The 27,673-nt window shown below is 49.6% G+C and overlaps 2 protein-coding genes across 11 annotated transcripts in view; both read right to left on the bottom strand.

Moving 5' to 3' along the window:
* Nucleotides 1-13: 13 nt before the first annotated feature.
* Nucleotides 14-17,561, bottom strand: LOC102107692 (hematopoietic lineage cell-specific protein). 2 transcript variants are annotated; one of them, XM_014261933.2, is made up of 15 exons: nt 17,461-17,561; nt 15,180-15,263; nt 13,942-14,015; nt 12,362-12,491; nt 11,075-11,185; nt 10,641-10,695; nt 9,190-9,300; nt 8,563-8,673; nt 7,902-7,957; nt 5,761-5,830; nt 5,432-5,523; nt 4,720-4,827; nt 3,952-4,261; nt 3,158-3,229; nt 14-2,392 (listed from the first exon to the last, which is right to left on the bottom strand). In XM_014261933.2, the coding sequence occupies exons 2-15, from the start codon at nt 15,261-15,263 to the stop codon at nt 2,256-2,258; spliced, it is 1,521 nt and encodes a 506-aa protein (XP_014117408.1). In that variant the 5' UTR covers nt 17,461-17,561; the 3' UTR covers nt 14-2,255. The 2 variants fall into 2 exon arrangements, with proteins under 2 accessions (XP_014117408.1, XP_014117407.1); XM_014261932.2 differs by having other exon boundaries at nt 4,720-4,830.
* Nucleotides 17,562-19,363: 1,802 nt separating this feature from the next.
* GOLGB1 (golgin B1) overlaps nt 19,364-27,673 on the bottom strand; it is a 41,415-nt gene continuing 33,105 nt past the window's right edge. For all 9 annotated transcript variants that reach the window (XM_014261923.2, XM_014261925.2, XM_088054726.1 and 6 more), the window contains 7 exons: nt 26,412-26,577; nt 25,170-25,301; nt 24,056-24,214; nt 23,823-23,920; nt 23,021-23,155; nt 21,377-21,482; nt 19,364-21,008 (listed from right to left, as the gene is read on the bottom strand). In XM_014261923.2, coding sequence (XP_014117398.2) covers nt 20,874-21,008; nt 21,377-21,482; nt 23,021-23,155; nt 23,823-23,920; nt 24,056-24,214; nt 25,170-25,301; nt 26,412-26,577 — 931 coding nt within the window. In that variant the 3' untranslated portion in view covers nt 19,364-20,873. The remainder of the gene's footprint in view (nt 21,009-21,376; nt 21,483-23,020; nt 23,156-23,822; nt 23,921-24,055; nt 24,215-25,169; nt 25,302-26,411; nt 26,578-27,673) is intronic.

Raw genomic sequence — 27,673 nt, forward strand, 5'->3', positions numbered from 1 at the left:
AATTACTAAGAGGTACTGGCTTGAGGGAGTTCTTTACTTTGCATTTCTGAAAACTGTTTTAAACATTAGCAATAAAATGTTTCCTCCCATCTTTCCTCCCGCTTGCCCAGCCTTTTCCCCACATCTGTGCTGAAAAGTCAGGGGGCTTTTTCAGGAGTCTCCAGCAGGCACAGGGGACACGAGCTGTCACAGAACCATCAGGACACAATTTGAGCCAGGCCAGAGCAGAAGCTGTGAGGGAGGGCACAGCCCCAAGGGACAGACACACCTGTGCCCAAAAGGGGCACACAGACCATGTTCCTGTTTTTCTGGTCCATGTTGCAAACATAAAAATGTTTCCTAAAATGTTTCCTAAAAATGGAAACCCTTCCTTGGAATAAACACAACTTGGCTTTCCAAGTGCTCTTTTCCCTGCCCCCTGACTAGGATGAGATCCAGGGCCACAGCAACTGACCAAAGTCCCAGAGCTCATGCCCCTTCTGCTTTGCCTGGACTAGATTTGGTATTTCTGCTCTGGGAATTACCCCACTGGGAACAGGACACAATCCCGCAGACCTGCTGGCTGACAGGTGGGGCAGCCTAGATAGAAGAGACCTTATACTGCACTCACATGCTCTTAAACCATCCCACCTTTCCCACCTGGAAGTGGATGGGAATCAAAATCTTCTTGGGCATAAGACAAAACATTCCCCCTGGCACTGCCAGTTTGTTCCTTGCTATGTAGATATACCAAGCTGAGCCAAATGAAGCTGATAACATGGGAAAGGCTGAAGCAGAGAGAGGCTGACACTGAGAGGCATGATTTGACACTGGCCAAATGCCAAGCACCCACAAAAGTCACTCACTAACCCTCCCCTGCCACAGCTGGGCAGAGGAGGGAAAAAAAATTAAATGAAGGGTTCATGAGTTGAGATAAGGACTGAGAAAACACTTCACACCATGGTCTTCACCATGGCCTGCAGAGGAATCTTGGCTCCGGCGCTGAGCACTTCCCGCCCCTCTGTCTCCACTGACCTTGGCGTCTCTGTGCTGTTTCCCTCACATGTTCTCACCTCCACCTCTTCCCTGACTAGGAAAAAACCAAAACTGTGCCCACTTTGTTTTGATTTTCTTCTTAAATGCATTATTCGCAGAGGCAAGAGGTGGAATGTGTTGGTTTTGCACAGCCTGGATATGGTAGCAAGGTGGGCCACAGAGGTGGCACCTCTGAGAAGCTGCTGGAAGCTTCCACCATGTCCGGCAGAACCAATCCCTGATGGCTCTGAAGATGGAACATGCTGCTGGCCAAGGCTGGGCCAGTTAGAGATGATGGTAACACCTCTGATATCAGATTGCATAAGAAAGTCAAAACAAAGTGAGGAGCAATTTTAATTCCAGCTAGAGAAGAGGAGGAGGTGAAAACATGTGAGGGAAACAACATGGAGACACCAAGGTCAGTGGGGAAGGAGGGGCAGGAGGTGCTCCAGGTGCCCAAGCTGAAATTCGTCTGCAGGCCATGGTGATGACCATGGTGAAGCAGCTGTACCCCTGCAGCCTGTGGGGATCCATGGGGGATGCAGAGATCCACCCACAGCCCATGGGGATCCATGGGGAATGCAGAGATCCACCCACAGCCCATGGGGATCCATGGGGAATGCAGAGATCCACCCACAGCCTGTGGCAGAGGTGCCCACGCTGGAGCAGGTGGATGCTTGTGGAAGACCCAGTGGAGAGAGGGCCCTGCTTCCAGGCTGGAGCCGCTTGTCCTTGGAGGACTGCACCCTGTGGAAGAGAGACCTATGCCACGACAGTTTTGGAAGGACTGCTGCTCACGAGAGTGGACCTGCGTCAGACAAGTTCACGGAGAACTGTCTCCCATGGGAGGGACCCCATGGTCTCACAGAGGAAAGACTCCTCTCCCACAGCAGTGCAAGAAAATCTTAGTGATAAACTGACCAAAACCCCCATGCCCTGTCTCCCTGCACTGTTGGTGGGAAGGAGAGAGGGGTTAGGGGGAAAAAATGGCTTATTTTATTTCTCATTATCCTCCTCTGACTCTGTTAGTAATAAATTCATTTTTTACCTCTAAGTCAAGCCTGTTTTGGCCTTGGAGTGTTTTCTCCTGGCCCTTAGTTCACAAAGGCTTCATTAAATTTTTCCTTCCTCTGCCCAGCTGTGGCAGGGGAGGGTGAGTGAGTGACTTTTGTGGGTGCCTGGCATTTGGCCAGTGTCAAATCAAAATAGAGGCAAAAGTTTGTAAGGAAGCAGCTTGCACTTCATTGCAGAAGCTTCACATAATTTGCTGGGAAGAGGCCGACTCTGCCATGGCACTGTCCCTGCCACCAGCCTTCATCCACCATCTCAATGTGTGTGATTGTGTCATCAGGATCAAAAGAAATCTCATCATCTCCATCTGCAAAAATTGTCAAGAAAAGACAGTCACTCTCTGCAAAGAGAACCCCAGAGAGAGCTGGTTTGCATTCTTCCTCCCACCTTCCCCCAGGCAGAAGACAGAACAAGTGCTCTGATAACCCCCAAGAATTTACCTCAACCAAAGCCCACCCAACAGCACAGATAAAGCAGAGAAAGAGCAAGACCTCACAGATGGAAGATGAAGTTTCTCTGTTCCTATCCTGCTTTGGGCTGGGACAAGGCTAATTTTTTGCAGTAGCTGGGAGGGGCCATGATCAAGACATGGAGGTTATTCCATACCACCTCATGTCATTGCCAGGGGTGGGGGAAAGGGACACTCGATTCCAAGGAAGACGGGGTTTCTTCTGGTTGAGAAAATATTGCCTATTGCTGGGTGTTTTCCTGTGTGAATAATTTATTTTCTTATACCTTTGGTTATTAACATTGTTGCTGTTACTGTTTCCTTTCTTATTGCTGTTTCCAGTACATTGCTCTTATCTCAGCCTGTGATCCTTGCCTTTTTGTGCCTCCAATTGGAAAGGAGAAGTGATGCAGTTTTTTTTACTGGGAGTACTAAATTGGAGAATATCATTCCTACATGATGACAGTTCCCAAGTCAGGTCTCATTCTGCTTCCCAGGAGGCAGAAATTTAAACCACCAAGTCCCAGTCTTTTCCCCAGTGCTGATGTGGTGAACCCCCATGTCCCCGTTGCACAGCCCTGCCAGGGCACAGCGCCTTCCCCGAAGCCCCGAGGGCAGACCCACCTCCTTGGTAATCGTAGAGAGCCACTGCGCAGAGCCCGGGGCTCTGCCCCTCGTAAGCACTGTCCAAGTTCCCTGCAGAACACGAGAGAGACAGATGAGACAGGCTGAAGCAGACACACTGTCCTGGTCAGTGCCACCCTCCAGCTCTGGGGAAGCACATCCAAACCCTGTGGGCAAGGAGAGGTGCACCACAGCCCAAAGCAAGGTGTGACTTCCCTGGCCTTCTTCAAGGAGACAGTTGGGTCCTGATCTTTCACCCTCCTCTCCCAAGAAAAAGGCTGGGAATAACTCCAACCTCTTCACATGACATCTCCAGTACCAGCAAAGCTGTGATGGAAGCACTGACAGTGGCCCATGCAGTTTGCTCCTGTGCTCAGACAAAGGCTGCCTGCACTCCTCACACCAGGAGACTCCACCAGACTCAGGAACACCAGCCATGTGAAGAATGGGCAGAACCAGAGGCACCCCCATTGCAGCACTAGTAGCCACTTGCCAGGAAATTGCAGCAAGAGCATTGGTCCACATCCAGCTTCTCCTGGGCCTGTGGCAGCCTCCTGCCCAGACCCCAACCCAGCAGATTCCTGCTGTCTGGTCCAGCATCCCATGCAGCTCATCTGCACCTTAGAGCTGGGCAGGGGAGTGGGACACAACCAAGTCATGATCATCAGAAGCTGCTATCCTGACCACAGTGGACTTCAGGATAAAAATTCCTCTGGGCTTTGTCCCATACGTCCAGTGAGGTTAGTGGACAGGTACAAGCTCCCCAAGACATGGGCTTTTCCATCAGTACTCACCCAGGTGGGGTTGGCTCTGTCTGGGCTCCTGAGGAAGGATCACCTCATAGTCTTCACCTCCATCTCCTCCAAAGTCATAGGTAGCATCCAGCTTTCCCAGCGGGGCTGGCAGCTCCTCATAGTCAGCACCTCCACTGGTAATGTCACAGTAGTCAGAGGATTCTGGCAGCTCCTCATAGCCTCCATCAACATCCAGACTTATGCTGTAGGTGGGCTGACCCTGGCTGGGGACCTTGCACTGGTCTGCATCCAGATCTGCTGGCCTTGGTGGCAAAGAGGGTGGTACTTCTTCATCCTCCCTTTTGGCCTCCTGCCATGAGGTGGGAAAGTAACAGGAAAGTCACCTGCAAAGCACTCACTGCAAGCAGTTCTTCCCTGACTCCTAGCACGTGACACAAGGCAGCCCCTTTCCTGTTGCCAGGGCACAAATGGAGCATCATTCCCTGCACACCAGGGAAACAGCTGAGCTACTCAGGCCTTCCTGAACCAGCAGCTGGGATTGCTCTGGAGACCCTCAGGACCCTCAGTGTTTGAACTCTGTTCATACTTCACCACAGCCCACTGTAGCCCACCACACTGACCCACACCCAGAGCTCGTCCCATGGGGTCGGGTGCTGTGCAGCCATGTCCCATCCCCATCCCAGTGCTCCCCCTTACCCTTCCAAAGCTTCTCACACCCTGTGGCTATGCTCCACATCTTCTGGCACATAAAGTAAAGCCCCCCTCAGGTGCAGTCCCCTCCCCAGCTCTCCCAGGCTGCCTTGGCACCTGTTCTCCTGGTGACACGGGCTGGTCCCCAGCAGTGCTCCTGGCTACCCTTGCTGGCACGGCTGGAGGGGCTGCCCCAGTGTGCTCCTTCTCTCTCGGAGGGATTTCCTGCTAAAGAAAAGCCATCAGACCACTCAGTCCCTTTGAACAATGGCTGTTCACATTCCCAACAGAGCAATTCAGAACATTTTCCTTCACCTACAAACCTGCTCTGGGCCTGGGCACTCACAGGCTGGTGACAACAGTGGGGCAGTCCTGAAGAGGACCATTGTGGTGGGGGGACAGCTTCACTGTTAACACCCCTTTGTCCTCTGAGTGCAGGAACAGTACCAAACGGTGAGGCAGGTAAGCACAGGGGCTGGGTGCCATCTCCAGTTTGCTGGGATGCATCCCACATACAGACCGCTGGGATAGCAGTGCTGGGGAGCAGTAACCACATTGTTTGCCAAGCACCAGAGGCAAAAGAAGCTGGGGTCAGAGTACAGGCACCATGGTTGGGTGCAGGTATGTCCTTATATGAGTGTTTGGTGTGCTGAAAAGGAAAGTCCAGTGACAACTGTGAAGCTTGGTGGCCATTCTTGGCAGATGCAGGGAAGCAATTTGGGCAGGAGGTTACCCTCAAGAGACTAGATAGAAGGACATGGAGCTGAAAAGCTCTGAGGAAGTCTGTGTCATGAGTCTTGGAGGACATGGCAAGACAGCCCTGGCTCACCTGCTGCCGGGCCTGCCTTCTGCTCTCTTCCTCTGCTGACTTGGCCATGTGTTCAAACCGTGACCGCAGGCTGCTGGTGCCACTGGAAGCTCCTGTGAGGAGAGAGCTGATTGACTCAGCCCTATGTCTTCTTTCCACCACCCCAAGCATCCAGGAGAAACCCAGACCACTGCCTCTTCCAGAGAAACTTGTAGTTCAGCCACCTTCTTCTGCCCTGCAGCCCAGGTTAAATCTTCAGCCCAGCACAGCACACACCTGCCAGCATGCTGCCATGGAGGGACTGTGAGGCCCACAGCTTCCTAAGCCCAGGGCTGGTACTTGGGTCTCACCTGCCTCCAGGGGTCTTGTTTTCTCATAGGAGGAGGTGGGAGCTGCCATCTCATCAAAGCCAGCAGCACTCTGCAAGAGGAAGTGAAAGAATTGCTCAGCTTGTTGGGCAATGCCTGCCAGTGCTGGCTTTGGGTACTGGTGATGGCAAGCTTTGTTCCCAGGTGTGTTTGTCCTCACCTGTACACCTGCTCTGGCCCAGGGGACGCTGTTGGCTGCAGTCCCCACTTGTAACACCTCCCTGTCCTAGGGACGTGCCTGCTGTCCCCCAGCCAAGGACGCAGGTGTCCCTGCCCAAGAGGTGGCACTGAGAGCTGGAAAGGAGCTGTGGAGCCCAGCGGGGGAGGCTGAGCAGTGGCACAGGACAGCAGGGCTGGCAGCACTCCCCATACCATGGCAAGGAGCTGTGGAATGCCTGGCAGGATGCCTGGCCTCTGCCTCTTCCCCAGGCCCAGGGAATGCGTCCATCCCTGCACTCCCCATGGCATGAGGCCTGAAAGCACTTCCCTGCTGGGTGCAGAGCTGCCTCACCTGCTGGGTGTGCAGTGGCACAGGCTGGAAACCAGCACCTGTGTGTGAACACTGCTGGCATCACTGTGGTGATACCACCCTTCAGGAGATATGGAAAGAGGTTGAACTGGGAATAGCATCGGTGGGGAGGGGGCAGGAAAACCAAAGTGAGATAGAGAAGGCTTAAGGGTTTATCTGCTTTCATGAGAAAAATACCTCATGCAAAAAGAAACAAGCGGGTAGGAGCCACTTTTCAGCCTGACACTTTACACCAGGTGCTGCCTGCAGGTGTCACAATAGGCTGGTGGCCGACTGCAGACAGGGAGCCCTGGCAGCAGCTCTGCTCTTCCTACAGAAAACACACCTGAGCAGGCAAACCAGCCTGCAGGCTCAGAACCAGGTGTCCACAGGTCACAGCAGAGGCCTGGACGTGCTGTGTATATGACAGCATTTGTATTTTGTGTGAGCCTTAGTCTGATACTGAGTGTCCAGAACTCTACCAAAGGGGAGATCAGGCTGCCTGAGGGTTTGTTATACTCTACTCTGGTGCTGCGAGTTCAGCATTTCTCCACTCCTGAGGACCAGGCAATCTGAAACTTAGTTACCTGCCAAAAAAATCCTGATTTTTAACATGTCTGTTTATGCTTCAGTACTCTCAAAATGCACAAATTCATGTTCACTTTGAGTCCAACAAGAACTGCTTATCTCCTCTCTGCTTCCGTCTTCCCCAAGGACCCACAGCCCTTTTACCAAGTCCTCATCTGCTTTTGCATATTGTTTTTGACCACATACAAGATTGCCTTTTGTCAGTGCCCCTCCATTTGCTGTTGTTAAATTCACAGATAGCACTGATCTCTTCTGAGGGCAGGACAACATTCCCTCTCTGTTGCTGGCCCAGCCTATACAGACAGCATGGACAGGACCATGTGGGGTGTTTTGGTGTGTTTGTATCCTCCCCTGCTTCCTCAGGCTCCCAAGGACAGCAATGTTGGTGCTGTACCAGGCACAGCACCGTGCCTCCCAGCAGGGGAAGGAGGTTTCAGGGAGGGCACTCTCACTGCCTCTTCCAAATGCCCCAAGATTTGCATCTTTAGGCTGTCCACATCCACGCAGATCACCACCCACTGGCAGGACCCCCTGTGGGGACCAAGCCTTCGGGGCAGTCTGCCAAGCACAGAATTGAGCCTCACTCTGGGATGGGGCTGCAGAGGAGGCTTTGTCTGGGGTCAGCCCAAACAGAAAACCTGAACCAGCAACTTGGTGAGCTCTTCTCACGCACAGCAGATTGATCTATGCCAATCCCATCCCTGCTGGAGTTTGTCAAGGTGTGCAGGAAGATTTAGCACCTGAACAGACCGTGAGGCACTCCTTGATAGGAGTGAAAAACCTGCAGAGGGTAACCAACAGCAGAGAAGTGAGGAGCGACAGAGAGTGCCACGAGGAATTCCCTGCATTAGTCTCCCCAGGCTGCATCCCTCTGCACCCTCTGGTATTTCACTCTCAGCCAGTTTCTTCTTGCCACAGCTGTGCACGGGGATCTCACTGGGAGCTGTGCACCTCCACTGTGCTTCTCTTTCAGCTGGGCAAAAAGCAGTGGTTAGGAGCAAGCAATTGCTGGCTGCAGGAGTCTTACCTTATCCACTCTATCCTTCTGGACACCATAACGGCCTCCAAACCCCTTGGCATAGTCTGTATGGAAAAATGCTATTTTATAGTATTTTGTATTTTGCATGCACCTCTGACTTCAGTATGCTGTGACCAATGAAATGACTTTGCATGTGCTATCTCTAGTTAGTTCCATATGTGATGAGATACAGATAAAACTAAGTGCTCTGGACAGTAGCTTTTAGGACTAATCCCTCCCTGCTTTCAGGTGAGGGTGCAGGGTGCAGGGCTGTAGATGCCAAACCCGAGCCCAAGGCACCAGGGTGAGGCCAGTCACCCCAGCTGAGGGGAGCGTGGCCCTGTTCATGAGGTCAAACATGCTGCACACAAGGCAGTCCTGGGATCTGCTCTGCCTCATTCCTCTGTGCTCACCCTCACAATGAACTTATGGTCAGGAACATCCCTCACAGAGAAAGCACTGCAGAGTGTGGGAGTCCTGATTGAGGGACTCACATTCTATGTCCCCCACTAATCCGAGGTCCCACCTACTCTGCCCCTGTGCTTTGGGGTTCAGTGTGTCTCAGCTGCTCTGCCACGTGCTGGATCTTTTACTATGAACCACAAGCTCCAGACACAGGTCTGTGTGTGCTCCAAGGAAACTGCTACCACCTCTGGCAACATTGCCCAACCTCTCTGGGATGCGTGGGCTTGCACTTCTTCCTGATGGTCCCAGCCAAGGGCGTTCTTGTCTTGACGATCCCTCTGGACCCCAAACTTCCCACCAAAGCCCACGGAATAGTCTTCAGCCACAGGGATCCAGATTGGGGCATGGAAGAGAATACACAAGGGAGGGAAGGAGATGAGTGGCAGCAGTGTGAGTTCAGGTTTTCCATGCCCGGGACTTAGAGAAAGGCATAGATCAAGGCCAGATTTCCCCACTGGTGCTGCAGCAACAGCCCTCCCTCATCCCTGAGATATGTCACCTGCTATTAGCACCTGCCTGGGCTTCCCCTTCACCTTTCCTTTGACATGCTGTCTAAGAGATCCCTATGTCCACAGAACTCTTCTGCTTCTCTTCCTTTAGCCTGAACTCTTTTCAGCAGTCATGCACTATGCAATGGCTTTCCTCACCTGGCCCATTCCCAACCGCTCCTGTAGCTCTTCTACCATTCTTGCAGCAGATTGCAAGTGTCCTGCACAGAGCCCCTTAGTCCCAGCAGGCACAGTGCCCACTGTCTGTTCCCCACCTCAGCTGCCTCCCCCAGCTCCCCCAGCCCCCTCAGATTCCCCCACCTCACCTGGTTGCCATGGCTCACCTTTCTGAGACTCATGCTTCTCTGCCTGGCTCTTGTAGTCAAATCCCAGAGCTGCTTTGTCCACCTTATCCCTTTCCACTCCGTAACGGCCACCAAAGCCCTTGGAATAATCTGAGGTGGTATATGGAGTCAAATGCTGCCCCCAGCATGGGGCTGGTGAGGACAAGATAGGGAGCAGCACTGAAAAGTGCCACCAGGGAAAAGGGACAGCAGCAGAGATTAGGAAATTATGGATTTATGCACGACAGAAAGTGAAGGGTTGGAGGGGACAGAGTGGATGGCAGGGAGCACCACAGATGAGAGCCCAGAGGAATGGGGTCACAAGGCAAATGGGGGTCAGGGCACCAGGAGACACAGCAGGCCAGGAGGAAAGGAAGAAAACTGACGTGCCAAGGACACTGGGAGCTGTGTCACCCACGAAGGCAAAGCAAAGCAGGACTTGGGCACTGACAGCCAGGACATCAGTCCCTCACCCACCTCCAGAGCCAGGATTTCAGCCTGTGGTCTGCCAGCCTCAGAAAAGGGCTGTGAGTAAGACACTGAGCCTCGGGAGTACAGGAATGGCAGAAGGGCTGACATTTGCTGTAGTGGAATCTCAGCTTCCACAAAGGGGCACCTGAGCCTGGGGATTGCCACCAAGGCTGAACCCCCCTTTCTGCAGACTTGCTCCCACTCTTCTCCCTGGCACACTGGCCATTGTGTGAGAGCACAGCACCTTGTGCCTCTCCTTTTTCCAAACTGAAACCAGTGATCCATTAATGACTTCAACCATGTTCAGCTGTTTTCTAAGGACAGCCTGGTTATTAGTGGCTGATTCCCGAGATATTTCAGCTTCCATCCTGATTCCTGGCTGTACAGACTCCTCTTTTCAGACAGCTGCCTGCTCAGTCTCTAAACTCTGCCCTTCAGGAGTAAACCGGAGCCACCTCTCCCTGTTCCCTAATGCTATTCTCACAGGTCTGCATTTCATGGGACTAAGTTGAGGCTTCTTTGACAACTTCATCTTTACCAATCCACGGAGGCTGTGATCTAGAGAAATATGTGATGAAATTTGGATGCTTTGTAGGGTTTTGCTTTCATATCCATTGCTGTGCCTTTCCTTACAGGGCTGATTTTCCAGCAACCACTTGTCAAGTGCGACAGTGCTCAGGCTTCCTCTGGAGCAGTTCTACGAAGGGCTTTGAGAGGAGAGGGAGAACCAGCCATCCATCTCAGGGTGGGGGTGTCTCCTCTGCTCAGCCAGGACAGGTTTTACACCAAAGCAAAGCACAGAGACAAGCAGGAGGTACAGTGACAGGACAGGGGCGAATGGGGCCACAAGGGTGATGGACTGGAAATGGGAATCTGAAACAAGGGATAGGAGACTGTGCCACAGCCAACAGCATGGGATGCTGGCAGCAGAGGAGAAGCTGGGCAAAGAGTCAAGGGGCCACATATGCCCATGGACTTGCCTTTCTGGGATGAGTGTTTCTCCACCTCACCCTTGTATTCAAAGCCCAGTGCAGACTGGAACAAGAAGGGAAGGACTGTCAATCATCCTGAAGGCCAAGATGGATCTCAGCCTCCCTTCCTCTGGGGCCAGGCTATTACTGGCTCCCTGTCTTGTGCTGCAGCATGCAGGAGCAAACACCACAGCCCCTGGACAAACAGTGTTCTGCCTGGATCAGGCCCACCACAGCAATGCACAGCAGTTCCCTCCACAGCTACACCCCACTGTGTCATCGGTCACTGCCCTGTACAGGTGAGCTGTGCTTCAGCAACACCACGGCACAGGGCACACCCTTCATGCTCCAAGCTTTGAAAACAGCCACAGACTAGCATGCAGCAGTGCTCTAGGGGCAGCACAGGCCACAGGTACGTATTTCAGCTGCACTGTCCAACGCACCTTGTCAGCTCGGTCCCGCTGGACTCCAAACTTGCCGCCAAAGCCCTGGGCTGCATCTGTCTGGGAGGAATGCTTCTTAACATCAGCGATGTATTCGTGTCCTACTGCACACTGAGAGAAGAGACAGTGACATGAGCATCCATGGGGGACAGGCAGAGACACCACAGCTGCTTCCACATGCTGCTGACACACTCGCAGCCACAGGGTAACAGGTCCAAGCTGAGCTGTGCTCTCCACATGGCCTTTGCCAGCAGCAGCTCTGCTCTCAAGGGCTGTCATCTCACAAACAATACCCACTGCCAGCTCATTAAGCAAAGTGTAGGATGCCAAAAGCCAGCTGCTCTCGAGTGCTGGTGGAGTCGCACGGTGGATAATCACAAGGGAGACAAGAGAAAAGTGCAGATAGGCACACACAGCCGAGAACTGCAGGCAGAGGTCTGGCACCCATTCCCTGTTCTGTATCTGACAGCCAGGGCCAGCAAACCTGGCCACAGGCCAGGCCAGGATCCTGCTCTCCCTGCTGGAGGTGCTGTGGCCAGGAACCACAGACACTCTATGCCAAAATGGAAGAGCTGTGCTCACACTCTGCTGGACCACAGTGAGGGTGCTTTTGTTGAGCAACTGGCCTTTGTCCAGTTCCACAAGGATGCTTCAAGTGTTCAGCTTCTGTCCCTTCCCCTGAGGACCGTGTGCAGTTCCTGACTACAATGGCTCTGGCAGGGAGAGAAGGGAATTTTTGAGGACAGTCCTTCTCACCCTGCCATCCTGGCATTGTTCAATCCCACAGTGACCACACCTATGGAACTCTACTGCAATCTAATAATCTCACTTCTGAGAAAGAAGCATTAAAAGCTGAAAGGTGCAGGAAGAAGTGTGGTAATGATTACCACAAAACATAGACCAGATCTGATGTATAGGGCCATATTTTGGGGAGATATGAGGTCTGTAATGCAGAAATATGAGGAGAGGAGGGAATTACTATACATTAGTTCTCCAAGTAGGGAAGCACCAGATTTAACTGTTATGCAGCAGGCTTGAGCTGCCACAGAACATCCTTCACAGCTAAAGGGAGCATTGCAAATAAGTTGTAAAGACAAGTTACAAAAATGAAATCAAACAGACCCTGGAGAGAGATTATGGGTTAGCTGAACATGTGTGAATCTGTGCAGCCATGCAAACTCTCCATTCTCTCCCTTCAGGGTCAGGCCAGAAAACAGGGATGCCCCTTCCCTTTATGAGAAAAGCACTTTTCCACTGAGGCTCAAGGAAGTCTTTCACAGCTGTTACCTTATCCATTCGGTCTCGCTCTGTTCCAAATTTGCCCCCATAGCCATAGGATGCCTTGGGGCCGGTTTCCAGCTCCTTCTTCTTGATGACCTCATGTTCCTCTGATACCTTGTTCCTCAGCTGATGGATGCTGGACACAGAAACAGGGCAGGTCAGTGTGGAATTTTGCAGAGCCATGCAGCTCTCTGGAGCATCCCTGTGTCCCTGCACCATCCAAAACCCAGGGGGACACACACGAAGGACCAGCTGCCTGCGCAAGGCTCCCCTGGGTGCCAGCCACACACGCAGCTGCTGTGCCCGAGAGGGCACCCCGGGGTCTGGCAAGGGCCCAATGGGCTCAGGGGGACATCCAGCCCCTCTCCTGCAGCCGTGTTCAGGGCTACACCCCGACCTCCTCGGGAGCCCACACCTTCCTTTTTCCGAGTGCTGAGTGGGCTGTCCCGAGGCAGGGAAGGAGCGGGCAACCTTTGCACCGGGGCAGCGCCATGTGCAGGTGTTTGCACAGGTTCCTGCAGGTTCCGTGTGCAGGTTCCGTGTGCAGGTTCCCTGTGCAGGTTCCGTGTGCAGGTTCCCTGTGCAGGTGTTCGCACAGGTTCCGTGTGCAGGTTCCCTGTGCAGGTTCCGTGTGCAGGTTCCGTGTGCAGGTGTTCGCACAGGTTCCTGCAGGTTCCGTGTGCAGGTTCCCTGTGCAGGTTCCGTGTGCAGGTTCCATGTGCAGGTGTTCACACAGGTTCCTGCAGGTTCCGTGTGCAGGTTCCCTGTGCAGGTTCCGTGTGCATGTGTTCGCACAGGTTCCGTGTGCAGGTTCCCTGTGCAGGTTCCGTGTGCAGGTTCCGTGTGCAGGTTCCGTGTGCAGGTTCCCTGTGCAGGTGTTCGCACAGGTTCCTGCAGGTTCCCTGTGCAGGTTCCCTGTGCAGGTTCCCTGTGCAGGTTCCGTGTGCAGGTTCCCTGTGCAGGTGTTCGCACAGGTTCCGTGTGCAGGTTCCCTGTGCAGGTTCCGTGTGCAGGTTCCCTGTGCAGGTGTTCGCACAGGTTCCTGCAGGTTCCCTGTGCAGGTTCCCTGTGCAGGTTCCCTGTGCAGGTTCCCTGTGCAGGTTCCGTGTGCAGGTTCCGTGTGCAGGTGTTCACACAGGTTCCTGCAGGTTCCGTGTGCAGGTTCCGTGTGCAGGTTCCCTGTGCAGGTTCCGTGTGCAGGTTCCCTGTGCAGGTTCCGTGTGCAGGTGTTCACACAGGTTCCTGCAGGTTCCGTGTGCAGGTTCCCTGTGCAGGTTCCGTGTGCAGGTGTTCACACAGGTTCCTGCAGGTTCCCTGTGCAGGTTCCCTGTGCAGGGAGCCGCAGAGCGTGGCCCCGGGGAGCGCTCCCGGCCCGCCGCAAGCCGGCCCGGCTGTGCCCGCGGAGCCGCCCCGCTCTCCCCAGCAGGGCCGGTCCCCACCACGGCAGGGCTCGTTCTGTCCCCGGTCCCGGTCCCGCACGCCCCCCGCTCCCGCACGCCCCCCGCTCCCGCTCCCGCACGCCCCCCGCTCCCGCACGCCCTCCGGTCCCGCACGCCCCCCGGGTCCCGCTCCCGGGCCGCACTCACTCGATGTGCCCGGCGCGGCCGGAGCCCTGGATGGATTTGGCTCCCCAGCGCTGCTCCCGCTCGCTGATGTCGTTCTGCGGGACGAAGCGCGGCCGTCAGCCCCGGCCCGCACGGGCTCGGTGCGCTCCGTCCGACCCCATCCCCGCCGGGTAGGGCAAGGCAGGACCGGGCCGGGGGCTCCGACCCACTCCGCAGAGCCGAGGTGACACCCGAAATGTGTGGAGTTCACTGTTCGGGAAAATACTCCAAAAACCGCAATGACCTCAGGCCTGGCTATCACAGCCTTGTGTAGTTGCTTTTTGGAAGGTCTGAACATATATTCGGTAAAATGAAGCATCAATAAAATCTTTTCTAATATGCAAGAAAGCTGAAAATATGTATATATGAAATAGAATGAAAAAATCACTACAAGGTCTTTTTCTGTTCATGCTTAGTTTGAATGCTTCCACAAATAGAAGAAATTAGTAAGAAAAAAAAATTGGACAGTATAGATCTTTCCTAAAATATTAATAACTTGAAACTGTGATAAAGGAATTTGATTTTTGCCCTAAACTAGAATTTCTTACTGGAAATACTTAGGCAAGACTGAACCTCGAAAACAAAGGAATCATGTCCAACTGGAGAGGTTTATTAGGAAAGTAACAGAACCAAATGGAAAATGACAATCATGACCCTGTATGAATGCAGAGGGTTCCCCAGGCCAAACCCGTCTGCTCCCTCACCAGCTCACTCAAACTAGATAGAAAACAAGAGTGTAAGAGGCACAGAGCTTCATCTGTGGCAACCTTGATCAGTCAACCTGCACAAGTTGACTGTTAACAGAGTAGGATTTTTCATCTGGAAAAAAGATGAACAAGGGAAATCCTGGATTCTGTACAGTTACAAACCGTGTGGGACAGAGAAAATGTGTTTGCTGTGTCTTGTAACGTGTTGTGGAGAAGACAAGGGAAGTTACCAGGGAGCAGGTTTAAGAAACTCTGCCTATTCTGTACTCCTTCAGTACCATTACTTGTGGTCAGACATGAGGTGCGCAATGATGTAGGAAGTTCTGGAGATTAAACTTGGATGCATCAGGAATGGCTCAGACAGGTGACCTGCCAGTACCTGCGAGGAGCTGATGGCACTTGGTTGATCCTGCCCTGCCAGCGGTGCTGCAGCTGTACTGAGCCCCAAGGAAGTGCCCAGGGCCAGGAGCTCTTCACACCACCAGTACAAAAGTTGCTACACCAGACACTCACCACAAAATCAGGGTCCGTGTCCCAGTCGTCTCCCTGAGCCTCCACTTTCACTGACACGTCGTGTCCCACAGCTGCTTTCCACATCTGCACAACAAGGACATGGTGTCACACCCGGGGTGACCACACATGGCTCAGTCACAGCAGAACTTGGGCTGTAAGGGGCCCTTACAGGCCACCTGTCCTCACACATCTGTCCCTCAAAAAGCACAGGGCACTCCAAAATAGCTGCTCCTGAGCCCTAGCACTTCTTACAGCAAAACACACAGAGAGTGTAGGTGTAAACCACAGCCTTCATGCACCCTGACTCTGCAGCAGGAACACACACCTTATGATAATGTAAATGAATGCTGCATCCAATTACCAGATTCTGCTTTTCCAACACATACTAATTTTCTGTGCTGTGGGAGGCTGTTCCCTGCATTACTCCCCCTATGAGCACGGTCACACACAATACTATGGCGTGCTCCAGCACCGTGACACTGCTGCTGGAACTCAGGTGGACTCCTCAAGCCTCTTGTCTGCTTTACAACCTTTTAATCCCTGCCCAATAGCCTAGAGAAGGGTTAGAGCAAGGCTGGACAGTGGTGTGACAGGGCTGGTGCTGCGTGGTGTTCATGTCTGTCACGTGGAGAAAATGGGAAATGGGGCTAAAAGCACTGTAGGGCTAAACTGGCTGAGGCTGTGGTGGAACCGCTTCTGCAGGCCTGGAGGAAGTGACAGGCCCAGGAAGAGGAAATTAAAAGTAATGCAAAATCTATGTTTCATTTTCAAGGTGACCATAAAAAAACTGTGATGAAAAAGCTCCCTCTCCCCTTCCCCCCCAAAAAACTGAGTTTTTACAAAATGAGAGAGAGAGAGAAAAGATAAATTGTCTGCCCCTACACCTCAGAGCAATCACTCTTATCAGAGCCCCATCCCTTCCTATCCCGCCCCTTTTACTCCCTGCAGTGTTGAGGAACTGCAAGTTCTCTGTGTCACCCAAAGCAGATTTTTTGTGGAGCATAGAGAAAGATGGAGGAGAATGTGCAGGAAAGACTGAGCTGAGCCCTGTTCTCCATCACACCAAACTGTGACCAAATCAACAGGAAGAAAGAGAGCTCTTGTGTGCTGGATCTTCAGTTAACAGCAGCTTTTACCATGTGCTGCCCCACTCCCATGGCTGTATGGAAGCCTCAGACAGCCCCTAGCACTTGGGGCAGTTGCTGTCTTTGAAAACAAAATGTTTATGCTGAGTAATAAAGTAATTCTGTTTGTGCTAAGTAATTAACTGTTCCACATCAAAAGTAGGAATAAGTGCTTAAGTGAATAACCTTATGGTTTAGTGCAGTGCACTGCTCAGTTTTAAGCTGTCCTTTCCAGATGAGTTTCAGGTTGTTCTTTCTGGAGAACCAGCACTGTAAGACCAGGGAGTGAAGAGAACAGCAACCAAATGAGCACAGCAGAGATTATTATTTCTTTTGTTAAATAGAGGCCAAGCTAGTCAGCTAAGAGAGAAGATCAAGGGCTAAGGCCGATATACAGTGGAGACCTGGTTTTAGGCCTTCTCCAGGTGCCTCAGGACCATAGCTGGTCTGACATTCCCCACTGACAGCAATCCAGTGCCAAACTGAATGCAGCTAATTGCAACTAGAAGCAGGGGAAGCAGAAAGGCTCATGTAGACAGCACAGCCCCCTCTAACACCACCTTTCTCCTTTTTCCCTCCCTCATTTATTGGCATCTCTCATGCCAAAGATTTTAAGTTTGTTGCTCATTTTTGTAAAGCATAAACCAGCAGTAATAACCAGCTATCACAGGACTGCTCGTCATCAGGACAGCTGATGTGAGCTCAAATAAGATGGTTCAAGGTTTTAAATGCTGCTGTAAATGGTTCCTGAGCACCCATTCTCCAAAGGTACCCACCATGCATTGTGGGAACTGTGACAAAGCACAGGCTGTAATCTCATCTTGAGGCTCTGGACACTGTCTATAAGAGAAATATCAGCCAGGGTAGCATCTCAGCCCTTTTTTTGTCCCATTTTCCCATGGAAAACATCCACTACAGCACAAATACAGGGCTAACACACAGCACAGTTGTGCTGGTAGATTTGGAAATGTGATTCTTTAGACCCTCAAACACAAGAACCACAATGATGACAGGACAACAGCCTGAGAAGCACATGCCAAGCACTGTCCACCTAAACATGTTTGGTCAGGAAGGAGTTCTCTTTGCCCACTAAATGCTACACTTTTTTGTAGTCATTTCTCACTTTCCACTCCCAAAAGCCCCTCAAGTTTTCTTACCTTTAAAGGCTCACCAGTTCCTGCTGGCAAACTCACTGCTTTTTTCTCAGGCACCTGCTTCCAGCAACAGCTTTGGGCCTGTGTCTGCTCCGAGTTCCTGTTTTAACTTCAGCCCTTTTCACTTCCTGCATCCCAGCCCCCAGCTCTACTCAAGTCATGAGTCGAAGAACTGGCCCTAGTGCTGCAGTTCCCCTGCAGGCTGCCTCTGAGACACCAATACAGAGCAGACCCAGAGCTTCCCCACCAGCACACTGGATTCCATCAGGTCCCAGCACACCTTGTGTTTTAAAGAAGACTCTTACATGGGTATTAAAAACAAAGTTCTGGTGGAGGCACAAATCCTGGAGCCAGGTCTTGAGAATGCCTTTTACTTTCAGTATCTCTCCCCATTACTTGGAGAATTGAGGAGAACACTAACTGTGCTCCTGAACCTTTTCCCATTCTGCCCAGGGCCCTGAAAACTCCTTCAATCAAGCTTGGACTTCTTGTTGCAACACCACCAGTACCCACAAGAAAGAACCAGAGTAGGCACAGTCCAAAGGCTGCACTGAACTTAAGTCAGTCGTCTGTGACATCCCTGTCTCAGGGTCCTGGGAGGCAGCAAGCACATGGGTGCTTTCATTGTGCTCAGGCGTGACTCACCTGTGACTGCGCCCTTCTCTCGTTTCTCCTCTGCACTGGCCTCACTGCAGCTCTCATCATGAGAGGTGGGTTGAGCTGCCCTCGGTGAGGCCAGGTTCCTTGCACCTCCTCGTGTGCAGTCTGCCATTCCCAGATCCTAACACCTGTCCTGTAAGGGGAGCTGACAGGATCAGGAGGGTTCCCCTTAGAGCTCCATGCAGTAACTTGCACCCACTCCTCCCTACCCCTGATGTTGCCTTCCTCCTGGCACAAAACCAGACCCTGTCCCAGCCTCAGTGCTGGTGCTGAATTGGCACGAGTGTCCCAGGGATGTCAGAGCACAGCTTCATTGGCTGACCTCCTTCTCAGGCTCTACTGAAGACAGATCAAAAATCAAGGCAGGACAGGTCCATTGGAGAAACAAAACGTTGAAATGTTTGCGACAGGAAACACCAGCTAAAAAGCCCCATCTTTCATCATGTCAAACCACAAAGCTGTTCAGTCAGACCAGGAGTTCCTTTTGAGGTTTTATTCCTCTATTTAATCTAAGCTATAAATGTTCTATCTGCAGGTGTAAAGCATTTAAAGGTATCTGAGGCATTAGAATCATGTCTTTCTTCAGTTCTGGAAAAAATGCACAGGCTTTAGGGAAACATGCTTTGCTTATAATCCTTGCTCCTTTTAAACACAGTGGAAACATTACCTACAACCTTACAACACCAGTTCTGGCTTTTGTTCCAATGGTGATGGGGGACTGTAGTAGTGACTGTGAACAAGGGTACCTGATTTAGGCTGCAGAAAGTTGGAAGGGGACAGTTTATCTGTCCCATGGGAATTATCAGCATGTTCCAGCTCACTGATGCCAACTTCTGTATCTCTCCTGGGATTGCACAACTCTTAACAGGGTGCAGTGTTCAGGCAAATGTGGAAAAGTAAACCCTAGTGTATACTGTTTTACTGGAATTGCTTTCACAATGCATGCAATAGTTTGGGTTGGAAGGGACCTTAAAATCATTAGTTCCACACACCCCTACCATGAGACATTGCCTATTCAAGTGCTATTTCCTTATTTTGTCAGCTGAAAAAGGCTGAGCAAGAGGTGAGATAGGGAAAAAAGGTCATCACCTAGGCATTCACACTATATAAAGAAACAGAGCTTCTGCAACCATCATACAAGGCAGCACACACAAGAGACCTGCAGTCCCACCGTGTCCCACGCAAGGTGTGGTGATGCAGCAGCACTATACTCTTCACTTGGACAGTTACATGAAAATCACACAAATTCCATCTGAAAAATAAACTTTATTATACATACAGGAGCTCATACCCCAGAAAGCTATAGACGAACTATTTGGTCACTGAATTTGACATAGAGGAAGTTCACACTGCTCATCGTGGACAGTGCAGTAGAGGATATATAGCGCTAGTGCTCTGGACCTGCCAGAGATCCAGCTGGTTTAGCTACCAGTGAAATTAATCCATCTTCAACCAGGCTTTCTGCACTGCACAGAGCAGCTTAGTTTACAAGCTTTACCTCTTTCCCATGGGAAAAATGTGACTGCTAATGCTCTACTAAGAGGCAGATATGATTCTCCTGGCCAGTACTCTGGATGAAATGACCACTCGGGATCTGACAGCGAACACAACTGGAACTTCCTTTGCATTCAACATTCTCCTTTTGGAAGAGGGCTGTCTCACATTCAGGAGGTTTTTAGAAAACAGATGGAAATATATCCGTATTTCCATATATCCTAAAAGATCCAGTCCATTTGCATAATTTGATTTGGGTCCAAATATGGCCAAACACCAGCACCAGCATTCTACACCAGAAGGTTTCAGAACTCTGGCTCCTTCCTCAGCATAGGGGAGAGAGTTTATTTCTGGAGTTTCTGTCTTTGCTTTGGGCCCACACAGCACATTATGGACCTCTTCAACACAGCCTGTGCAGGTTCAGTCTCATGATGAGTGTTTAGTGAATGAGAAGGCAGGAGCAGGGCTGCTATAATTTCTAGAGGTAAGGCAGCACTTTCCATCATGAAAGGTGCACAAATGCTATAAATAGGAGGGTTTTTAACTTAAGAGCTAAAAAGCTTCATGTTTCCTATTCATTTTAAATAACTAAATTACTGGCCTTATTTTACAGGCTTGTCAGGGCAGACATATGATTGATTTTAAATGGAATGCTCACTAAGGCCAGATATACTAAGTTTGGCCCTTCTTCAACTGAGCAGGAAACATGATTTTAAGATTCACATTCCTTAAAGTGCCCGTAACTTCTTTAGGATATGTATGTCAGACAGCTCTAAGCCATGGAGCAAATCTAAGGGGTAGAAGAAAGGGAAGGCAATTATTTTACATCCAGCTAGTGTTTCCCCAACCCCATTGATGGATTCAGCCTAAGAGGGGGAAGATTGTGCAGTTTTAGAAGAGCTGAAGTACTGCAGCAACTCAAGAGTATTTTTCTTATTCCTACTGCAGCACAATACTATCTAAAACGAGTGGTACTCCTTCCAGGTACAGGAACAGATGCTGTCCCTGAGGCTTGCAGCACAACCCTGGCTCAGAAAATGAACCACTCAAGTAGAAGCGCTGAGGGAAGGGCAGATTTCCTGGGAGCAGCTCCCCAGCACCAGCACTGACCCTGACAGCAGCACCCAGGTGCTGGGCACAGCTGTTGCTTCAGGGTTGGCTTGAGAAAGGCTGCAGCTGGGACAAGTGCTGCCCTTCTATGAGGGCATGCAGGCCCTTGGCATGCACAGGGCTGAGGCTCAAGAAAAGGCTGTCACTCCTGTTCACAGGTGGCCTGTAAAGCACAGGAAGAGCAGCACATGGAGAGCAAGCAGATACATGGCCACTAGCAGAGGCAAGTGGGTCCGGGAGCGGAAGAGAGAGCGTAACAGGCGTCGTAGTCCAAGAGTACTCCGAGTCTGAAAGAGTAAAGAGACAGCAGTCACCACAAGGAATGGCTGTCCCCAGCTGCCTTCATCCAGAGCTCTCCAGACTATGGAGATAAGTTTGTTTAAGCTAATGAGCATAAACCTTCCCCAAATCATTCCACTGTCAGACTCTAACACTAGGGCAATCCTTATGAAATATTCTCCTTCCCCTGCTCTCTGCAGGTTGTCCAGGAACCAGCCCCATCCAATTTTATTTTCAGCATGGCAAAAGCAGAAAAACTACACAGTCCCCAACCAATTTTTGTGTGTCTGCAGAGGAATTTAACTGCTGTAGGTTCACAGTTTCTCAAATCAAGTGAGGCTCACATAATTGACAGCTGTGAATGTTAAATTCTTACTCTGCTGGAATTATTATCCATGGAGTCAATCAGCAAGGACTGCTCATAACCTGGAGTCATATCAATGCTGGCACTTAAGGAAGATGTCCACTCACTTGACTGCAACCTGCCACAACAAATGTGAAATTAAAATCAGTTTCTTATTATGATGCCCAAATCAACACTGTAATTAAGCTTAGGAAAGATGGTACTTCTCAAAAAATGAATCGGCCCCTGCAAGCAAGCCCTGGCTTCACTTGCCAAGAGCTGGTTCCATTTGTATAGGTGTCATGCCTCCTGAGCTCACACTGAGAAAAGAACAGGGTGACCCAACTAGCAGGAGTTCTTACTCCTTTCAAGTGAAATTTTATAGTGTGACTTAAAAGAAGCCAGGGCAGATGATACACCTGTATGTTTCAAATTCTGTTAAATTATTTTGGAAGTCAGCTCTGGCTGCAATAGGGCTGGTTCTTCCTATTTTTAGTGACAGAGGCTGCAGTCACATCCTGGGGCTCCCATTCATTAGTGAAATCAGCTGCAGGAGGCTTTTATAGACTTTAATGCCAGAAGGAGCTACAGTTGTCCAAATTCTGTAGCAATTACCAGGGAACTTCATCCAGAATTCTTCTAAACAGACCATTATTTTTTGGCTGAATCAGCAAGTGTGTCAGAAGAAAGGCACTGTTTTCATGTAAAAGACTTCACTAGTCCGTAACTCCAGTTTTTTAACTACCAGGAAATGCACAGCACCAGTGCCTATAATCAGGTCACATGCTAAAACCCCCTACATAGTCAAAGAAGAGAATCAAGCATTTTGAACCTGCTGCTCACTGCAAACTAATCCCAGCCCAAACATCTAGTCCAGGTCAGCTGCCTTTGCTCTGCTGACTCTCAGGGCATCTGTGCAGTGCCCTGAGAGACGCAAAGTCCTGTGCAGTGCAGACCCCAGTGCTGGATACTGGGGACAGGACAGGAGAGAGGTCTAGGCTGAAGGTAAGCCTGGGAAAGGTGGACACAAGTATTTAAGTATTTAATTGCTTCGCAATAACCAAATTAATGAAAGGTTTATGTTAATTTGCAATACATTAAAAATGAGTGACATTCTTCAAATTAAAACTGTTTCATGTATGACAGACAGGTGCTGACTGAGGAGACAAATCCCCTGGAAGATCCTCTTTGGCCTGCACCCAATTCTCAGTCTCCAAATTATATTTTCCTGTAGTTCATTTAACAAATTGAGAAAGTTGGCATCTAATTTCTAGACAGAACTTCTCTTCATGTCTAATAATTTGTCTCATTCTATCTGCCTACAATTGAAGGAACTGCATTTCCTGAACTCCAGGAAACACTTTTTTTACAGTAAGAGTGACTGAGCACCATGCCAGTTGCCCCGAGAGGTTGTGGAGTCTTTCTCCTTGGAGATAATCAACAGCCATCTGAACATGGTCCTGGGCAACTGGGTCTAGGCTGAGCACAGGGTTAGGACAGATGGTCTTTGGAAGCCCCTTCCAAAATTAACCTTTCTGTGATTTTGTGACAGACACGGTCACACAAATGGCCCCCAGTGCCATTTGACAGAAGGGTGTGATGAAGTGCAAATGAGAAACAGAGCTAGAACCACCACACTTCTATGGTGGTAGTGTTTGCTTGCTCAGGCTGCCTCACCTCCTGATTTGATCCTGTGCTGCAAAAAGCTCCTCCTCTGCAGCAAGACGACGGTCCCGTTCCTCCTCCAGCTGGTCCTCCAAATACTTCATATCCTGCTTTGTGCTGCTATGTAAATGTTCTGTTTCAGACAACCTGTCAGAAAATAACAAAGTATATGCTAAAAAAAGCCTCATTCATGGACTATTGTGTTTCTATTGTATTCACTGATGTAGTGTGTGAACAGACACAAATTACCTCCCAACTACCTCACACAGGAGGCTTAGTCATCTTTACTACATTTAAACTATTTGGAGAACATGAGAGAAGATAAATCTCTTGAAGCTTCTGTTTCACATCAAGAAGGAGTTCCTTGGCTCTGTCATCATGGCTCTACCATCTGAAAATTATTTTGAAAGGGTTTGAGGAATCATGTGCTAGATCTTAGTTTTGGAAGGTTACAAGGAATCCTGTGCTACATCTCAATTCCAGACACACTCTCAGGCTACAACCTTGAGACCAGGAGCATTGGACCAGATCTTTCAGCAGCTATTGAGGATGCAGCCCACCAGATCCAAAATGCTGGTCTGGCTGGCATTGCTGCTGCATGTTGTCCTTGTGTTTTTTTGAATCCATAATCCAAAGAGATAATTAATGACAGCTACTAAGTGCATACAAACGTTCCTCCAAGACCACAAGATCCTAGTGGGACTGGGTTTTCCCCAACACACTGGTATAGAGTAAAAGCAACAGGCTCATCACCACCCTCAAGGCCTTCATCAGGACCAACATCCTTGTCCCTGTTTTCTCAGATTTTCTTTACCTCAGCTGCAGCTCCTGCAGTTCAGGTGTGTAAGTGCCTCTCTGCAGTTCATTCTTTTCTTGGGGTGCTCCTGGAGCAGCATCTGTCGCATACAGCTCCTGAAAGAACACAGGAATGCATTGCAGACTGCACTTCCACTGAAGAGAACTCAGAGCCGCTACAATGCTGGACAGTTTGCAGAGCCACTTGAAATGAGCTTTTCCCTGCTGTGCACCAGGCCCAAACCCCCTTACCATACTCTTATCTGCAGCCTGCAGCTCCTGGAGCTGCCTCTCAAGCACTAGGCAGCGGTTCAGGACTTCACTGTAGTGCTGATGGCTCTCACAGATGCTCCGACTGCTCCCACGGAGCTGGAGGGAGAGGGCATTTTTCTCCTCAAAGACCTGAGATAACTGAGAAAAGAACACAATTGGTAAGCAAAGAAATTGGTTTTGTGAAAGCAAAATTGCTCTCTGTCTGAAGAATTCTCTTGAAAATCACTAAGGTCCAAAGACCAGTGACAATCTCCAAGAATAGCTTGTAGCAAAGACTTCTGGAAAAAAAGTCTCAAAACATCGAAGAGATGTACAGAATACTACATGTCCAGAACAAGATTTTTAAAGTGCTGATATTGACCTAAACCTTTCAGAAATATCATCAGTTAATTATGATTTTATATTCTCACTTTCTCCTTGAATACAACTCTCCTTCTGAAGATCAATAAACTCCCAGAAAGCAGGTTAGAAAGTGCTCTCAGCAATAGACATGGAACCTGTAAACAACTTTCTTCATATGGTCTCACTCTCTGGTCCCTTTGTCTGGTCTTCATCTCTCCCCATCCAACTTCTTTACCCCACTGTCCCCTCCATCTATCTTCCCTCCCCCCTCCTTCCCTTCTCTCACCTCTTTCTTTCCTCCCCTGCCCTCTTCCCTCCCCCTTTCTCCCTTTGGTCACCTGGGAGAAAGGGCACTAAACTACAGTGGCAGAAAAGCTGCTGATTCAGACCCTGTCACTGAACCTGCTGGATGGGACCTGCATGGGACCTGGAGATCCTTCTGGTCCAACAGAACAACTGTCCCACTCATGGCTTCTCTCTCCAATGCTCTGACCCCAGCTGCTCACGGGGGGAGAGCAGTGTGGGACATGGAGGATGGGCTCTGGTGCTGTGCAAGCCCTGTTCAGCAGCACTGATTCCATCCGGGGGATTCTAACACTGTTTTTTTGAGAGATGTATTTCGGATTTTGTGCTACTTCATTGAATGCCCGCAAGGACAGATTAATTCCTGCTTCCTGAGCCCTATTCCAGCCTAACCCTCCCCACATTCCTCATCCCTGACTGCAAGTAAGTATAAGACATGGATCAGTACCTTGCTGTTTAACTGCTGAATTCTGAGCTCCTTCTGGTGCAGTTCTTTCAGACTATCACTTAGCTGGGCCTGGAGGTGTTTCATCTCTGTTTCTAGACTTGAAAGGTCCCCTTTCAGGACTTCTGGAGAAATCTGCCAAGGAAAGAGCAATGAAAAATACACTGCACATGTGACAACTCGCTCTTGTGTTTGTCAGCTCTGTTCAGTATTCCAAGGTCAAATCCAACATTAATCCTAGACCTGGAACTTGATCTGCTCAGGCAAAAGAGCAAATGGGGAATAAACAGAGATATCCCGAAAGCCATCTGAAAATACAGACAGTTAGGAAAAATAACCAAACTTGCACATATGATGGGTCCTGCTCAAAAGTTGTCTTAAAGCTGTTTACAACAGAGGAAGAAGTAAAAAAGGCACATGAATGAGAAAAGAAAAAACAAACAAAAACCTAAAGCAATGTCCACACTACTCTAATCAACAAAGACCAAAAGGCCAGCACTGAAGAATCCTCCTGGAAAGCATCACACAAACATTGTTCAAGCTTTTTCTTTGCATATATGCACAGATTTATCACAGGGATAAGGGAGATTTGATACCCCCTCCACTGACATAAACCACTGGAACACTGCAGATATGGGTGGGAGAGTTCTCCCTTGGCTCTGATGCACTGCACTGTGCATGCAGCCTTTCCTAGATAAGCAAAATACCGAACATATTCCACTCCACTTTTAGGACTGTATACAGGGGGAATAAGAGAGAAGGTGCAGTGTTCAAGCCTCAGCCTCTCTGGGCTTGAACCAGAATTGTAGAGCCCTGTTACAGTAAAAGCAGTAAGAAAAATTCAATAGAAAACTTAAAAATGAAGATGCGACATTAAAATGAGAACTAAGACAGAAAATCTTAGATTCAAAGACAGTGCAGAAGGTCAATTCTAAAACAGCCAGAAGACACACCTGAGAAGTTCCATGCTGCTCCAAAGGACCCAAGATGCCTAGGAAGCCCTCTCTCTTTTACCCTTTTTCTTGAAACATTGGAAACCAGGAACTTAAGGAAGAACACTTAAGGGTATGCCACAATTTCTACAACTTCCAGTGATGCAAGTTAGACTGTTGGTATTATCTTCAGAGGCCTCACAACCATATCCAACACTGCAGTCTGTAGGAGCTGGATACAGGCAACACACACTCTTCTGGCTGAGTTTCAATCTTCACATTTCCAGTCAAGAATCTTTATCTTTCCACCCACCTTGCTTTGGTGCTGTTCCTCTACAGTTTGAGACTTGCTGAATGGCAGCCTCATTTCCTGTGTGATCCTTTGTAAATGGCTCAGCTGCTTATCCTTCTCTGCTATGGCCATCAGGTACTGCTCCTTCACGCTACTGCTCTGCTTTTCCCAGGTGGTCTTCTCCTGTCTGCCCAGCATAAAACAAGGGAAATTACAAGGAAGTTACTAGTATCACTTATGATGTCCAGGTATCCAGCTAAGAATAAGCCAAGGATGATTCAATCATCACCTCATGCTAGGCATGAAGTTTTATAAGCAAGCCAAGCCAAAACCACCCACTTAAGTACAGGAACCTTAAAAAGAGGTTTAAGGAAGTTTTCTGTATTTCGTTGAACCCTTTGGATTGTTCCATGCTGTCCTAGGGTGACTTTTTCACACTTCTTGTGTTCCTGGACATTGTTTTGATCTCACTGTACAGAGTTTTGTCAAGGAAGTCACTGTAAATGCCACTTGTCCCCATAATAATTTCTCTGCATGGTCATATGTGCACCAGACCGACAGTACTGATCCCATCTGATCCCGCTGAGGCCATCACTTCACGTACAGTATAAAAGTTACACAGGAAATAAACCTCCTGTTCGTTTGTCAGGATAAATAAAATTTGTAAGATGCTTCAAACCTCACAAGATCTGAAGTGTTAATTTGAGGGTCAGATTGGGGGCAGGGGGAAGGGAGAGAACTACAAGTTTTTATATCACTCTGGACAAAGATAAGCCATAGACCTTTCCAGAAAGAAAATACCACCCTTTTCATTCGAGCCTCAGGCATTCTTAAATGAATTTCTGAAATACCTGAAAGCATAATCCCCCGCCCCCCTCCCCCTTTCAGAACACAGAATATTTTTCTGACTACTTTTAGTACAGTTGGAGAAGACAATTTTACTAGACTTGAATTACAGAGTTTAAAAAAAACCTGGAAGACATAAAGCAAGTGAAATAAAGGATTAGACAGCATACAAAACTAGTATGTTCTGAACTATAATGTCAGTGGGATAATAAAGGGTATTCAGCAGCAGCCTGGAATGGAGAGTACTGTGAACATACACATAGACTCCAATACAAAGCCTCAGTTTCCTCTCCAGCAGATGACACTGACCATCACTGGATGAAGGAAATAAAAACTAAAAGGTCATTGATCTATTTCACACAGGCATTGACATCCAAGCTGCTGAGCTGTAATTCTGAGGCAGAAGCTGGACAAGAGAAACATGTGCCCTCTCCTGA

Source organism: Pseudopodoces humilis, chromosome 5 (assembly GCF_049639895.1).
Source record: "Pseudopodoces humilis isolate 2021_Gansu_Grassland_sample_001 chromosome 5, ASM4963989v1, whole genome shotgun sequence".
In the NCBI taxonomy this organism is placed as follows: domain Eukaryota; kingdom Metazoa; phylum Chordata; class Aves; order Passeriformes; family Paridae; genus Pseudopodoces; species Pseudopodoces humilis.